Genomic DNA, 17,494 nt, shown 5'->3' on the forward strand with positions numbered 1-17,494 from the left:
AATAAAGCGTGAAATTTGATCTTAGGTTTACTTAGTTCAAATTCTTGCTAATCCACTTATTAGCTGTGTAATTTGGGGCAGTCACCTAGACTTGTCAAGCCTCTGTTACTCTTCTGTCCAATGGAAACGACAGGAATACTGTTGTAAGACTAATTGAGAAAATGAACTTATAATCATTTAGTAAAAATCCTTCTGTGTAAATAATTGGATAATATAATTCCTGGGTAATTTAGAAGGAAATTAATTGTGTACTTAGTTCTCTTTAACACTGAAGAATAACAACGTGAAGTCTTAGCCAATAAGAAATTTGTGTGTGCAAAATCAAAATAAAACCCTTTTTTATCAGACTTGAAAGTCTGGGGGAGAAAAAAGACTTCACTTGATAATGCCTTGGATGTATATGCTTTATAATTTACAAAATATTTTTATATATACTGTTTCATATGATATACCAACTAATGTTACTGGGTAGGGACAACCAATAGAACCTGCCTATTTTTGCAAGTGAAGAAATTGAAGCTCAGACATTCCAAGAGAATTGCCTGAAGACATACAGTTAGTGCTTATTCCCGGGTTCAGACCTGGGTCTTCTGTCTCTCTAATATTTGTTTCCATTTTATCTGCTGATGACCTAAACCAAAATTCATAGTCACTGAATTAATATTTTCTATAACAATATATTGGTCCCATAAGACATATATCATTGTTTCACTGATATCGTTGTTTCTAAATCTGCATTGTAAATCAAAAAGTACTTAAACAATTCAAATATTTTTTAATTTTATTTTATATATTTTTACATCATTTTTCATTTTTTCACAATGTATGCTTTTTTATCTTTTTTTAATTTAAATTTTATTTTTTATATTCTCCATACAATTACAACCCCCTTATTTTGACCCCAAGCCCTTCTTTCCCCACCCCGCACCCACCATAGGTTGTCTCGGGTTCATAGTTGTTTATCGATTTTGATATTTTCTTTCTTATAGTTATTCTTTTTTCCTGGTCCCTTATTTAAGTTTTCTAGATTCCTGCTATGAGTGAGACCATCCGATATTTTTCTTTTTCTTTCTGGCTTATTTCGCTGAGCATGATCCCTTCCAGCTCCATCCATGTTGCTGCAAATTGCATGTGTTTATCTTTTTTGAATGCTGAGTAATATTCCATGGTGTATATGTACGACATCTTCTTGATCCAGTCATCTATTTTTGGGCTTTTGGGCTGTTTCCAAAGCTTAGCTATTATAAACAGCGCTGCTATAAACATAAGGGTGCAGGTGCTCTTTGGAATTGATGTTTCTGTGTCCTTTGGGTAAATACCTAGGAATGGAATGGCTGGATCATATGGAAGCTCTGTGTTCAGTAGGTCAAGAAATCTCCACACAGCTCTCCATAGTGGTTGGACCAGTTTGCACTCCCACCAACAGTGTAGAAGAGTTCCTTTTTCTCCACAACCTCGCCAACATTTGCTGTTGCTAGTTTTTTTAATATGTGCCATTCTCACTGGTGTAAGATGGTATCTCATGGTAGTTTTGATTTGCATTTCCCTGATTACAAGTGATGTTGAACATTTTTTCATATGCCTGTTGGCCATTTGCATTTTCTCTTCAGAGAAATCTCTTTTTAGCTCTTCTGCCCATATTTTGACTGGATTATTTTCTTTGTTTTTGTTGCGTCTCATCAGCTCTGCACAAATTTTTGTGATCAGTCCTTTATCATTAGTGTTGTGTGCAAAAATGTTCTCCCAGTAGGTGGGGTTTCTCTTTGTTTTTGTTATTGTCTCTTTTGCTGTGCAGAAGCTCTTTAATTTGATGTAGTCCCAGCTGTTTATCTTTGCCTCCACTATCACTGCTTTGGGTGATGTGTCTATAAAGATGTCTTTGATGTGCATATCATGTAGTGTTTTGCCTGTATTTCCTTCTATGTATTTTATGGTTTCAGGTCTTATGTCTAGTTCTTTAATCCATTTTGAGTTGGTTTTTGTGTATGGTGTGAGGTAGTAGTCAAGCTTTATTCTTTTGCATGCAGCGATCCAGTTTTCCCAGCACCATTTATTGAATAGACTTTCTTTGCTCCAATGCATAGTATTTGCTCCTTTGTCAAAGATTAGTTGACCATAAATCTGGGGGTTTATTTCTGGATTTTCTATTCGATTCCATTGGTCTGTGTGTCTGTTCTTGTTCCAATACCATGCAGTTTTGATGATTATGGTTTTGTAGTATAGTTTGAAGCCTGGGAGTGTGAAGCCTCCAGTCCCTTCTTTTTTTTTTCAGGAGAGCTTTGGCTGTTAGGGGTTTTTGGTGATTCCATATGAATTTCATCAATAATTGTTCTATTTCTTTGAAGAATGACATTGAAATTTTTATTGGAGTAGCATTAAATCTGTAGATTGCTTTTGGTAGGATGGCCATTTTAATAATGTTTATTCTTCCAATCCATGAGCAGGGACATCTTTCCATTTCTTTGTGTCTTCTTCTATTTCTTTTAACAGTGTTTTATAGTTTTCTTTGTATAGGTCCTTTACCTCTTTTGTTAGATTTATTCCCAAGTATTTGATTTTTTTGTTTCAGTAATAAAAGGGATTTTTTTTTTATTTCTTCTTCTTCAGATTTATTGTTTGTGTATAGGAAGGCTACTGACTTTTGCGTGTTGATTTTGTATCCTGCCACTTTACTGAACTGATTCATCAGTTGAATTAGTTTTTCTGTGGAGTTTTTGGGGTTCTCTCTGTATATTATCATGTCATCTGCAAATAGTGATAGTTTGACTTCTTCTTTTCCTATTTGGATTCCTTGGATGTCTTTCTCTTGTCTTATTGCCCTGGCTAGGACTTCCAGTATTATATTGAAAAGCAGTGGTGAGAGGGGACATCCTTGTCTTGTTCCAGATCTTAATGGAATTGCTTTCAGCTTTTTGCCATTGAGAATGATACTGGCTGTTGGCTTGTCACATATGGCCTTTATGATGTTGAGGTATGTTCCTTGTATCCCAAGAATTTCAAGGGCTTTTATCATAAATGGATGTTGCACTTTGTCGAAAGCTTTCTTGGCATCTATTGATATTATCATATGGTTTTTATATTTCTTTTTGTTGATTGATTTTCAGATTTGGAAACATCCTTGTGTCCCTGGAATGAATCCTACTTGGTCTTGGTGAATTATCTTATGGATGCTTTGTTGGATTCTGACAAGTAAAATTTTATTGAGGATTTTTGCATCAGTTTTCATTAGGGAGATTGGCCTGTAGTTTTCTTTTTTTGTGTTGTCCTTGTTTGGTGTTGGTATTAGTGTAATGCTGGCTTCATAGAACGTGTTTGGTATTATCCCTTCCTTCTCAATTTTTTGGAAGAATTTGTAAAGGATAGGCACTAATTCTTTTCTGAATGTTTGGTAGAATTCATTTCTAAATCCATCAGGTCCTGGACTTTTGTTTTTGGGGAGGTTTTTGATTACCATTTCAATTTCGCTGCTTGTAATTGGTCTGTTTAGGAGTTCTATTTCTTCGTTATCTTGCTTTGGGTGATTGTAGAGTTGTAGGAATTTGTCCATCTCCTCTAGATTGTTAAACTAGTTTCCATTTAACTGTTATAGTAGTTACTGATTATTCTTTTGATTTCTGCTGTGTCCGTTGTGATTTCTCCTCTTTCATTTATGATCCTGTTTATTTGTGCTTTCTCCCTTTTTTCCTTTGTGAGCCTGGCTAGGGGTTTGTCTATTTGTTGATTTTTTCAAAGAACCAGCTCTTGGTTTCACTGATCTTTTAGATTGTTTTTTCAGTTTTGATTTCATTTATTTCTGCTTTGGTTTTTATTATTTCTTTTCTTCTACTGGTTTTGGGGTTTTTTTGTTGTTCTTTTTCTAGATCTTTGAGCTTCGAGATTAGGTGTTTTCTTTGAGTTCTTTCTTGTTTCTTAATGTGAACCTCTATTGCTATATATTTTCCTCTTATTACTGCTTTTGCTGCATCCCATACATTTAGGAAATTGGTGTCCTCATTGTCATTCAATTCAAAGAATTTTTTAATTTCTTCTTTTATCTCCTCATTAGTCCAGTGGTCTTCCAGTAGTGTGATTTTCAATCCCCATGAGGTAGGAGAGTTCCTTGCCTTCTTTTTATGGTTTATTTCTAGTTTGATACCTTCATGGTCAGAAAAGATGGTTGGTATGATTTCAATCTTGGTGTATCTGTTGATGTTTGTCTTGTGTCCAAGTATGTGATCGATCCTGGAGAATGATCTGTGTGCACTTGAGAAAAATGTGTACTCCATTTTTTTGGGGTTTAGTGTTCTATAGATCTGTTAAGCTCAAGCGCTCTAGGTCCTTATTTAGAGCTTTAGTGTCTTTACTTATTTTTTGTCTCGTTGATCTATCCATTGTTGATAGTGGTGTGTTGAAGTCTCCCACTACGTATGTGTTTTCTCTGATGTCTGTTTTCAGAGATGACAATAGTTGTCTGATATATTTTGAAGCTCCTTTGTTTGGTGAATATATGTTAATGAGTGTTATTTCTTCTTGAAGTATTGTCCCCTTGATCATAATGTAGTGACTGTTGGGGTCTCTTTTTACCTTGTTGAGTTTGAAATCTGTTTTATCTGATATAAGTGTAGCTGTTCCTGCTTTCTTTTTTGGTCCATTTATTTGTAGGATTGTTTTCCATCCTTTAACTTTGAGTCTGTTTTTATCTTTTGTAGCTAAATGTGTTTCCTAGAGACAGCAAAAGGTTGGGTTTTGTTTCTTAATCCAGCCTGCAACTCTGTGTCTTTTTATTGAAGAGTTTAGTCCATTTACATTTCGAGTTAATATTGATATGTTAGCATCTGTATTTGCCATTGTGTTTGTCTTTCCTTTCATTTTATTTATTCTTTTAATAACTTTTTTTTTGGCCTTCTTTCATTGTTATTCGTCCCTCTGAAGTTCTGGCTTTTGGACTCCTTGTAGTATTTTTTGGAGTGGGGGTTTAGTCGTAATGAAATTCCAGAGTTTCTGTTTGTCTGGGAAGGTCCTTATTCTTTCTTCGTAGAGGAAGGAGACCTTTGCAGGATAGAGTATTCTTGGTTGGCATTTGTTTTATTAGAGTCTATTGACTATATCCCTTCACTCTCTCCTTGCCCGTAGTGTTTCTTCGGCGAAGTCTGATATCAGTCTGATTGGTTTTCCTTTTAATGTTATCTGTTTCTTCCCTCTTGTCAGCTTCATTATTTTTTCCTTGTATTGGATTCTTGGGAGCTTTACTATTATGTGTCTTGCTGTATTTTTCCTTTCGTCATGAAAGTTTGGTGTTCTTCTTACTTCTTGTATATCAATTTTCAGTTCCTTCTTCACATTTGGAAAGTTCTCTTCAATTATTTCCTGGAATATTTTCTCTGTTCCTACATCTCTCGCCTCTCCTTCTGGGATTCCTATAACTCTTATATTTCCTTTCCTCATGGAGTCAGATAGTTCCTGAAGTCTTTCTTCGGTCTTTTTCCTTCGTACTTCTCTTTCCTTTTCTGTTTTGGTTCTTTTTATTTCTGTGTCTTCAAGAGTACTTATTCGTTCTTCCGTTTCATCTATTCTGCTTTCATTGCTTTTTCCAGAGTTTTTTAGCTCCTCCATTAATTCTTTGATCTCCTGCAATTCCTTTTACTTCCCTCTTTAGGGACTCAATTTCATTCTTCTGATCATTGATTATTTTTCCCTTATCATTGTTTTCCTTTATGACTTCAGTTTTTAATCACGGCAATTTTAAATTCTCTTTCTGGAAGGCTCATAAGTTCTTCCAAGTTACTGTCATTGCAGTCTGGTGGGTGGTTTTCTTTTTGTGGTGTGCCTTTTTCCTGAGGAGTTGCTGGGTTGCATGTAGTTTTTCTACTCCCTACTGCCTGTTTTCTAATTTGCCGTATGCCTTGGGACACTGTGTTGCTGGTACTGGCTGGCATCTTTTGGGTGTGCTCTTTGTGGGGTTTGGGAACTGGTGGTCTAAACGAGTCAAATACTGCTATGCCAGAAGTCTAGTGAGGCAGTGGTACTTTGAGTATGTTAATTGTCACTGTCACAGAATATTTCCTCCTTCTGTGTTTAATTACACAGGTGTGTCTTGAAGTCCCACAAACTTCCCGGGAGGTGGGGCAGCTGGATTGCACTCTGGGTTCCAAATCACTGGATCCCTCTCTGGTTTCCAACTTCCTGCCAGGCAGGACCAGTCTTGTGGGGGCCTTCAGCTCACCTCTGATGGCACAGGGAACCTTTTCCCTCTGGTTTCACAGGGAGCCTTCTGCCAGTTTCAAGCAGTCTTTAGTTGAAGAAAGGTCCCTGTTCTAAAGTGGCAATGTGGAGATGCACTCTCCTGTGCACCTGGTCTGCCCAGGTGGTGGATGCCCGCTCCCTTCTGGGCTCGGACTGCTGCCCAGAGGGGCCTGGTATGGGCGAACTTCCCAGCTCACCTCTGGCTCCTCCAGGAGCCTTCTGCCAGTTTCAAGCAGTCTTTACTCTGCTTTTTCATCTTGGTTATAGTCCCCATACAATTCCCACCCCTCCTTATTTTGACCATAATCCCTCCTACCACTCTGGTTTATAGTTGCTTGTTGATGTTGGTATTTTTTAACATCTAGTATTCTATTCATATGTTCTGTTGCCATTTAAACATTTAATTAACTGTATTTGAAGAAGCCTGAAAATTTTGTAAAGTACCATCTAAGTAACATGGTGCTTTTTGTTTGTACCCCTTAGGTCTTTTTTTCTGTATTAATTGGGGCTTTCAGTGTTGGACAGGCAACTCCAAGCATTGAAGCATTCGCAAATGCAAGAGGAGCAGCCTATGAAATTTTTAATATAATTGATAATGTAAGTACTATAAATGTGGTCATTTATTCATCTACCTAAAAGTTTTTCTTGTTAACAATTAAATTCTTTTTCACTTTATCCAGCATGCCACAAATGTCACCACAGTTAATTACTGTAAACTAATAATCTTTTAAAATTTTATTCTCTATAGAAGCCAAGCATTGATAGCTATTCAAAGAATGGACACAAACCAGATACTATAAAGGGAAATTTGGAATTCAAAGATGTTCACTTCAGTTATCCATCTCGAAAAGAAATAAAGGTACAGTAGTAAATGATTAATCAATGATTCAGCAATATATTGGGTGAAGAATTTCTGATACTTTCCTTTAGAAACTGTAAAAAATGTATATGTATATCTCAGTCTCTTTTGAATTAAACTCTCGGTTCATAGTGCCAGTGTCTGGAAATTGCCTTTAAGTCATTTTGTAATTCGTCCTGGTAGATCTTGAAAGGCCTCAACCTGAAGGTTCACAGTGGGCAGACAGTGGCCCTAGTTGGAAACAGTGGCTGTGGGAAGAGCACAACCGTCCAGCTGATACAGAGGCTCTATGACCCTTTGGAAGGCACGGTAAGATGACTCATGCTGAGCAAGATGCTACAGCAGTCAGCAGATTATTGCAGATTATTGCAATAGTACTATTATTATAGGATTGTAGATTATTCTGATAAGCGCCATGTGGAAAAATGTAATTTTAATTTCAGGTCAGTATCGATGGACAGGACATTAGGACCATAAATGTAAGGTATCTAAGGGAAATTATCGGCGTGGTGAGTCAGGAACCTGTGTTATTTGCCACCACAATCGCTGAAAATATTCGCTATGGCCGTGAAGATGTTACCATGGATGAGATAGAGAAAGCTGTGAAGGAAGCCAATGCTTACGACTTTATCATGAAGCTACCTAATGTAAGTTCTTCTTGATCTTTGTCATGCTAAGGGTTCCCAAAATAGAAGCTGGCCAAGGGCATAGGAAGTTAGGAACCTGCATTAAATTGTCAGAATCATCAGGAAGGGAAATCAAGATTAATTCAGACTTTAAAGCTTGCATCAAGTAATTGTTGGCATATAGGTATTTTTAAATTTGGGGTTGATTATTGCTATGTTTTAAGGAACTGAGCACTATTGCCTTTGACCCCTAGGTTGTTTATGGGATTGCTTTTTATATGTAACTGTGAGAGCTGAGATAGCTTGTTCTTTAGCCAAGTTGCTCCTGTATTTTCTGTTGTAGAAATTTGACACCCTGGTTGGAGAGAGAGGGGCCCAGCTGAGTGGCGGGCAAAAACAAAGAATTGCCATTGCAAGAGCCCTGGTTCGCAACCCCAAGATTCTTTTGTTGGATGAAGCCACATCAGCTTTGGACACTGAAAGTGAATCAGTGGTTCAGGCAGCCCTGGATAAGGTTGGTGAGCCTGAGTTCAAACTGACCTGATTTTACATCTTAAAAGCATAAGAATATCCCACTGTTAAATTCTTTTTAATGTTGCTCTAATAAAATAGGACATTTACAATCACTTCTAAAATGATTGCTTCACTAGCACATAAATGCATCAAGCCTTTATAGATCTGTTTGCTTAACTTCTACTTATTTCTTTGGTATTTTTTTAAGTAGACATGAATAAACTTTCATTGAAAGGTACTTGAAAAATCTTTTAAAGAGTGAGAAATACAGTCACAGATAAAAATTGCTCTTTGTTGTGATGTCCAGTAAGAGAAGAACATGATCTAAAGGTTCATATTTGACTTCCAAGCTATTAAATACCTCTTGAGGATTCTTTCAGATAAGAGAAATCTCTTATCCCCAGGAAAGAGGCAGAGAGCTGATAAAGTGTAACTTACCAAAACCTACCTAAGCCATGAAATGCCCTCAACTATCAAGAGAGTTTGACTTTTCTGTACTTCTTCAGTCCAAATGACCCATTCATCAAACTGGATTCCAGGGGTTGCTCTGTACTAGGCACTTGGGCTTGGTCTTTGCATATAATCGTAACCAGGCTAGGTTTGTGAGGACAAGGCCAAAATGCACTGAGTTAATGTAGAATTCAAAGAGAACTTACATTTGTGCCACTTCTTTTCCTCTTTAATAGCAAAACAACACTGCGTGTTCCTTGAAACATCTGTCAGTGTGCTTAATGGTTTGTTGAGGAAGGAGAAAAGCAGATTACTAAAAATTCTGTCAACCAAAGTAGAGACAGATGGAATCATGGTTGCTTTACTTTGTTGATCAGTAATTTCAAATCTGTATTTTCTTGTTTAGCTTATCTGTCTTTTCTTCTTATTCTACAATGGAACTATATATTACAATATAAATAAAAACAGTTTTAAAAGATTGCATTTAAAAATAGTTTTTCTTTATAATGTACATTTCGGGGGGATTCCATAGGCCTCCCTTTTCTTGAAAACAGCTAAAGAATTGATCCATTGTATTCTCTGTTTTCTAATTGCTGCCACCTAATTTTTTCTACATGTAATTTTTTTCTTCTTAGAACTTTTCACCTCTTTTTTTATATTGATCCCAGTACCTTTGTTCTGGACATTGTAAAACTATCAAACATTTTTAAGATAGTCTCTTTCTTACAATTCCCAGAGCGTTGTGTATTCAGTAAATGTAAATTGAATGTATAATTTTTTTAATATAATTATTCCTGTATTCAAAAACCTGGGTTTTGTCTCCATAGGCCAGAGAAGGTCGTACCACCATTGTGATAGCTCATCGTTTATCTACAGTTCGTAATGCTGATGTCATTGCTGGTTTTGAAGACGGAGTCATTGTGGAGCAAGGAAGTCATGATGAACTCATGAAAGAGAAAGGCATTTACTTCAAACTTGTCACAATGCAGGTACAGTTTAACTCTAGAATTTTCCTAAAATATCTCAGGTATAAGCTGACTTTGCTGTGTTTAGTGGTATAAATGAATGTTACTTGACTAGTCTTGAGAAGTGGGAAAAATAATTGGGAAGTTCAGGATCATACTAAAGTTTCAGATATTTTTTTTTCTCTTGAAAGAATCAAATATAAGTAGAGATAATTAGAAAAAAAAATAAAAAGTTTTAAAAGATTTAAAGGCAAGTTATCCACTCTAGTAGTTTCTGGTCACATCTACTACTGAGCACTTACATGGTGGTTAATCTGAGGTGCAGTGTTCTCAGTAGAAAATGAGTCTGAAGAATGAAAAAGAAATCTATCTTGGCTATATTAGATTAAGTAAAATATACAATTAAAGTTGATTTTATTCCTCCAACATTTTTTATGTGGATACTTAGAAAATTTTCAGTGACCAATGTGGCAAGTATGTTGATAGTACCGGTCCGAAGCAAGTATGAGTGAGCCAAAGTCATTCATAAAAAGAAGGTGAGTGGATATGATACATAGAATGGGTGGCATGTTATTTCAGCATATTCAATGGGATTCCTAATTTAGTGGTTTTAAGTTTCAAAAACAAGAGGTTATCTTTTCATATAACTACATAAATTACCATTTTCCTTGCTATCTGATTAATTTTCACTGGTTAACTGAGCTTCACCAGCTTATCCATGTTTCTTGTTTATTTTAGACTAGAGGAAATGAAATTGAATTAGAAAATGCAACTGATGAATCCAAAAGTGAAAGTGATGCCTTGGAAATGTCTCAAAAAGAATCAGGATCAAGTCTAATAAGAAGAAGATCAACTCTCAAGGCTGTCAGTGCACCACAAAGCCAAAACAGAAAACTTAGTACAAAAGAGGCCTTGGTAAGGAGGACGATATAGAGTTATGTCTTCAACCCCCTCTTTTGTGACTCCCCTAATTTAATAGGGGTGGGATAGTAGTGAAAACAAGGTTATCCAGAATCTTCAAGTCCTACTCCCCAGAGTGTTCCACAAAGTAAAATCTCAATATTTTAGACTAAGTTTAGAATTTATTAATGATAATTTATGGCACAAGGATTTTAGATTTAGAGTATATAATATAAAGAGATAGATTAATATTGGTCTTCAAGTATAAACCTTTCTATTCTGTATGTCTACTTATAAATATTCTTTATTTTATATATTTTTACGTCATTTTTCATTTTTGCACAATGCATGCATTTTCATCTTGGTTATACTCCCCATACAATTCCCACCCCCCTTGTTTTTATCCTACTCCCTCTTCCCCCCTCCTCCCATAGTGTGTCTCTGGTTTATAATTGCTTGTTGATTTTTACTTTTACCTTATTATAATTAGTCTTTTTCCTGATCCCTTATTTAGGTTTCTAAATTCCTGCTGTGAGTGAGACCATCTGGTACTTTTCTTTTTCTGTCTGGCTTATTTTGCTGAGTATGATCCCTTCCAAACTCTATCCATGCTGTTGCAAATTGCATGAGTTTATCTTTTTTGATTGCTGAGTAATATTCCATTGTGTATATGTACCACATCTTCTTGATCCACTCATCTATTTTTGGGCATTTGGGTTGTTTCCAAAGCTTAGCTATTGTAAATAGTGCTGCTATAAACTTAGGGGTGCAGGTGCTCTTTGGAATTAATGTTTCTGTGTCCTTTGGGTAAATACCTAGGAGTGGAATTGCTGGATCATATGGAAGCTCTATCTTTAGTAGGTTGAGAAATCTCCACACAGCTTTCCATAGTGGTTGAACCGGTTTGCACTCCCACCAGCAGTGCAGGAGAGTTCCTTTTTCTCCACATCCTTGCCAATATTTGTTGTTGCTAATTTTTTTAGTATGTGCCATTCTCACAGGTGTAAGTTGGTATCTTATTGTAGTTTTGATTTGCATTTCCCTGATTACAAGTGATGTTGAACCTTTTTTCATATGCCTTTTGGCCATTTGCATTTCCCCTTTGGAGAAATTCCTTTTTAGCTCTTCTGCCCATTTTTTGACTGGATTATTTTCTTTGTTTTTGTTGAGTCTCATCAGCTCTTCTCTACTTATAAATATTCTTTAAAAATATTCTTGATACAATCAGTCCTTTATCATTAGTGTTGTGTACAAAAATTTTCTCCCAGGGCCTCCCCGGTGGCGTAGCGGTTGAGCTCTGGGTTGCGAAGCTGCCCGCAGCCTCTGCAGCGCTGGTTCGATCCCCGGCTGCTCCCTGGCCACCAGAGGAGGGTCTCATATGGCACGCAGACCTCTCCTGCCGCCCGCTGCTCCCCTCAGCAGTGTACTTCGGACCTTCTGCCTGCTCTGCTCCCTGCTCTGGCTCTGGTGAATTCTCTCACCCTCCTGCGCTTCTGACTGCACCCAGTGCTTGTATAAATAAATAAATAAATAAATAAATAAATCTTTAAAAAAAAATTTTTTTCTCCCAGTTGGTGGGGTTTCTCTTTGTTTTGCTTATTATCTCTTTTGCTGTGCAGAAGCTCTTTAATTTGATGTAGTCCCAGTTGTTTATCTTTGCCTTCACTATCACTGCTTTGGGTGATGTGTCTGTAAAGATGTCTTTGAGGTGCATGTCATATAGTGTTTCGCCTATATTTCCTTCTATATATTTTATGGTTTCAAGTCTTATATGCAATTGTATGGGGAATATAACCAAAATGAAAATGCATACATTGTGCAAAAATGAAAAATGATGTAAGAATTATATAAAATAAAATATTTAAACAAGTAATAAATCAATATGATTTACTCTCAAAAAATATTCTTGATATGTTTTAAATGTTAGATAAGATTAGTGTTTCTGAAAACATTAGAATATAAAGACGTTACTTATCAGAATCTCTTAGCACTTTTTTTTTTAAAGATTTATTTATTCATTTATACAAGCACTGGATACAGTCAGAAGTGCAGGAGGGTGAGAGAATTCACCAGAGCCAGAGTGGGGAAGAGAAACAGGCAGACTAACAAAATACACTGCTGAGGGGAGCAGCGGGTGGCAGGAGAGGTCTGCGTGCCCTGTGGGACCCTCACTGGTGGGTGGGGATCGAACGGGTGCTGCAGAAGCTTCGCAGACCAGTGCTCAACCTCTGAGCCACCAGGGGAGGCCCTCTCTTAGCACTTTTAAAAAAAACTAACCATCATTTGATAGAAACCAGGAATAGGATATATTCATTTTTAAAGGTTTGTGCACTTGGAAGAACTGTACATCGTTAAATCTATTATCAGTTCTCTTCTTAACTAGTCTGTTGGCAATGTTTTGTGTTTTCCAGGAAGAAAATGTACCTCCTGTTTCCTTTTGGAGGATTCTGAAGCTGAATATAACTGAATGGCCTTATTTTGTGGTTGGTGTATTTTGTGCCATTATAAATGGAGGCTTGCAACCAGCATTTTCAGTAATATTTTCAAAGATTGTAGGGGTAAGTGTTCCATGCTCATTTTGTGGATTTACTTGTGAATCCCAACTATCAATGTTTGGGACAGTATACAAAAGCCACAAAAGGTATGTACTTTATATTAAGCTCAGTAGTGTTAAGATTTAAGAATAAAAATATGGTGTGTGCTAGGAAAGCTGATTTTTTTAAACCTTCCTTTGTCATGTCCAATTGATTTCTGCCCCAGAGCCTTGGGGACAAAATCCCTGAAATAATGAAAATCATAGGATGATTTTTCCTTACATGCCATGAATGGGCTCTGAGAAACCTATGAATTGTCACGTCACCAGCATGCAAAGAGAGTTGCATGTTTATCAGACCAGTCTGAGAGAACTGTTCTCTAACAACCACATTCTCTTGTCCATGAAGCATACTGCCTCTGTGAGCATTCCATTAGTTAAAGTGAAATCAAAAGGAAACGTCTTCTGAAAGATTGAGACTAACATATGTTGGTTGCACCTGCTATTAATGACAACATTTTCAGCAATAAAATTACAATCCAGGCAGGAGTGCTCTGCTTAGTGACATGTTTAAATGTCAAGACAAGGACATCCTTGATTTGACTGCTGAAAACAATGTGGAGAGATTGTTCACTGCACAAAACATAGGACAGACACTATCTTTTGGTTATACCTAAAAATGCACTTATGTTCAGGTCTGTCCATGTCTAGCTAACTTATTTTAGGTTGATACTCATGTTTAATGTATTAATTCAATGAATGATTTTTCAGATTCTGTTCTGTGCCAGGTATTGTTCTAGATGTTGAAAATATACCAAGAAGAAAATAAAGTATCTGATTTCATGAAGCATGTTCTAAGACTGGGGTTAGCAATCTTTTCCTATAAAGGGTAATATAGTAACTATTTTAGACTTTGTAGCCCATGTGGTTTCTTGTTAGTATTCATTTTTGCTATCATAGTGCAAAAGCAGCCACATGAAGTAACCACTGAATCAAATGAACATGACTATATTCATTTGAAGCTTTGTATAAACATTTGGCTGGTAGCCCATCGTTTGCTGATAATTGTCCTAACATTTGTCACTCAGGTAGAGGTAGATAGTGGTATCATCAGAAACAAAAAAGTCCATCAATTAGGAATGAGTTTGTATATAGCAAAAACTCAACTTGTGGATTTGTTTTCTTCATTTCTCATGTAACAGTAAGCCTAAAGGCATATGATTCAGGGCTGACACATTAGCTCCTATGTTGGGTAGACAACCAACCATCTGTTTCATTGAAAGTTTGTAACATGGAGTTTAAGGTTCTGAGCTGTGTATTAGTTTGCTTGAGTTTATGTTGTTGGTGATCATTTGCTGCCTGTGTTACCTTGAACAAGTTAACCACTCTATGCTTCAAGTCCCCCTCTATATAAAATGGCAATGATAATAAAACAAAGTTCAGGAGGTGGTTGGGAGGATAAAAAGAATGAATGTGCTTAGAATAGTGCCTGGCACAGAGTAAGAGCTCACTGATTGTTAGCTACTATTTTTGTTGACATAACTCATTAGAAAAATTAATCTCTTCTAAAAAGCCTTTTTTCTTTATAAAGGATAAAGTGAGCTGGGTTGGATTAGGAATTTGACTCTGTTACAAGACAGATTTTGGCCCACTGAATAGAGGTTTTATTCCTGCCTGTAGAGTGGTTATTTTCTGTGTTCCCTGAGCCCAAGACATACCTACAAGCCCCTCTAACCATGTCTGGAAGGGTCTCTATATGTGATGCTATGTTGACTGACCGTAGTTCCCACTGGCTTTCTAATTGGCCATTCTACAAAGAAGACCCGCTCAGGAACCTCCTTTTTTCTGAAAGGTTTGGGCAGAGCCTTTGATTAATATGGTTCATCAAAATCATATTAACAGATTTTCTCTAGATACCCAAGGACAATTCGGAATGTCCCAATTGTGAAACAATGTATTGTCATACATTGTAGATTCCCACCAAAGGAAGAAGAAATAGACATTGTCACTTCTGCTTTACATGTTAGGTGTGATTCTTGTGACACTGCACTCATTAATGAAAGAGGGAGCATGAGCAGAGAAAGCATGGTGTATATTTAGGAACAACAGACCCTTTTGTGGTTTCTAAAGAAGGCAGATTGCATATACCTGTAAGTTCGGTATGAGGGAAGCCAACCTTTACCTCAGTTACACTAAAGATCCCTTCACTCCTGATTACTATGCTGGATGGGAAATGTGTGAGACCCAGAATGAATTTTTCAGTGATTCATTAAACTGAAAACCTTTAAATATTTTCTTAACAGATTTTTACCAAAAGCCAGGATAATGCAACAAAAGAACGGGATAGTCACTTCTTTTCACTAATGTTTCTAATCCTTGGAATCATTTCTTTTATTACATTTTTCCTTCAGGTAAATATTCACTTTATTCATTTTGAGATGTGCTTTATTACTTAACTGTGTGGAATTTGTAAATGTCTGTGTAATTTGCTTTCTAACAAAAACATTAATTGCACTGTTAGCATATAAGTTTCTTCAACATATTTTTTAAAATATCTGTTTATGTATGCATACAAGAACTGGGGTACAGGCCAGAGGTGAAGGGTTGAGAGGATTTACCAGAGACAGAGTGGAGAACAGAAGAGGCAGATTGACTTAAATACTGCTGAGGGGAGCAGCGAGTGAGTCAGGAGAGGTCTGCTGTGCCATGTCGGTAGCTCCCAGGCCAGGGATTGAACTCGTGCTGCAGTGGCTGTGGGCAGTTTCATAGGTTGCATCTTAACCCCTTGCACCACCAGGCCCTCTTTGATGTCAAATATTTCAAACTAAAATGTTTTGCTTCCTCTGGCTTCTTTCTTAGCTGCTTCTCCCTCCCCCCCTTACTGGAAATATTAATGAAATTAAAGATAACAGAATGTTTGATCTAACATGATGATTAGAAATGAAAGCTGGGACTTGAAAACAAGATTTAAGGAAACCTAGACATAGTTTGGATATAAGTACTGCCAGTCAACTTAAATACTTAAAGAAATGTCTTCTTGTATAATTTGTGTGCTTAATGTGGTGACAACAAAAAACAAAACCTTATAAGCAAGTCACACTGATTTTTAAATTGTTTGAAGAATTTATCATTCAACTTTTGCTATAGAAGAAAGAACCCTTTTAATGATAGAACCCTTTTAATGTCAGTCCTCAAACAAAAACTGTAGGAAACATTTGTAAAGAGTCCAATTTTAAAGCTTGCAATTTCATTTGGCCGAAATGAAATTGCAAGCTAATTACATGCTCAAAAAGCTTATTGAATAGTAAAGCAGTAATGGGCATTAGTGTCAGACCTAGGATCATGTACAAGTTATACAAATTCTTAATTTTGTGTCCTTGGGCAAATAAGTCATTTAAACTGTCTAAGCCTCATATTCTTCATCTATAAAACAGGGATAATGATATATCACATGTAATTTTTAAAGGTGAAAATCTGAATAGGTATTTTTAGTTAACATGTTGTAAGTATGTATTGATTTTTTTATAGGACATTGTTCTGCATATTATAGGAGGTACTAAAGAAAGAAAACTGAGCTTTCATAACTAAATATGTAGTCTCATTGGGGAGCTTGGCCTTACCAGAATAGATATGATACTAACTATGTACAAGATTGTAGCTCTTAATGCCACTGTAATTTGGAGAAGGTAAAAATTGCTGGGGGTGAAGTTGGTTAAGAAATTTGGAAGGAGATCTGCTTTGAGCTGTTCCCTTAAACTTCAGAGATTTGTACTGGTGAGACAGAGTCAAAGCACTATCTTTGTAATATGATGGTGATCAGGGAGACTGGAATCTGACTTGCATGGTAGATTGAAATGAGAATAAACCTCTAAATTATGGGGTCTCAGAAGTGTAGAGATGGCACAGTGCTGAATGTTAGAATACCCATAAGCATGGATTGTCATAAGGACTTAATAAACTAACATAGGTAGAGTGCCTCTTAACAATTGCTAGCACTGGACAAAAATAACAGTAATATTCCTGTAGTAGGCAAGCCACTTCACATTTTGTAACAGTAGAAACCTTAATCTGGTTATTCCCAAGTAAATGTAATCATTTTAGTAATTTCAAGCTTAAACTCAACTTCAGATTCCTTTCTCTCCACCTTCTTCCTGGATTGGTGGCTGTGTTACCAAATGGTTATGTATCATTACAACGCTGGAAGGGGATAGTCTATGGACATCGCTTGCACCCCTGCTTCATGTTGGGAGGAGCCTGGGGTACCCCAGCTGTTTTCACTTACGCAGTCTTACTTGGCTATCCCCATTTGACTTTTTTCTTCCTTTGTGCCATTTGCAGATGCTTCTTCTCTCTCAGTAATATGCAGCCTGCTACTTGGAAACATAAAAGAGACATGGTTACCCTCCTCCACTTCTCTGATTCTATA

At 36.7% G+C, this 17,494-nt stretch overlaps 1 protein-coding gene across 1 annotated transcript in view; it reads left to right on the top strand.

Moving 5' to 3' along the window:
- Positions 1 to 17,494, top strand: part of ABCB1 (ATP binding cassette subfamily B member 1) — a gene marked incomplete at its 3' end in the record, with an annotated part of 83,759 nt that overhangs the window by 41,081 nt on the left and 25,184 nt on the right. Inside the window, 9 exon segments of the mRNA XM_084230847.1 lie at positions 6,706 to 6,819; positions 6,971 to 7,081; positions 7,265 to 7,390; positions 7,525 to 7,728; positions 8,051 to 8,221; positions 9,498 to 9,659; positions 10,374 to 10,550; positions 12,947 to 13,093; positions 15,372 to 15,479. Of these exon segments, the coding sequence (XP_084086973.1) occupies positions 6,706 to 6,819; positions 6,971 to 7,081; positions 7,265 to 7,390; positions 7,525 to 7,728; positions 8,051 to 8,221; positions 9,498 to 9,659; positions 10,374 to 10,550; positions 12,947 to 13,093; positions 15,372 to 15,479 (1,320 nt within the window).

The sequence above is a fragment of the Talpa europaea genome, assembly GCF_964194135.1.
Source record: "Talpa europaea genome assembly, chromosome: 3".
NCBI lineage: Eukaryota > Metazoa > Chordata > Mammalia > Eulipotyphla > Talpidae > Talpa > Talpa europaea.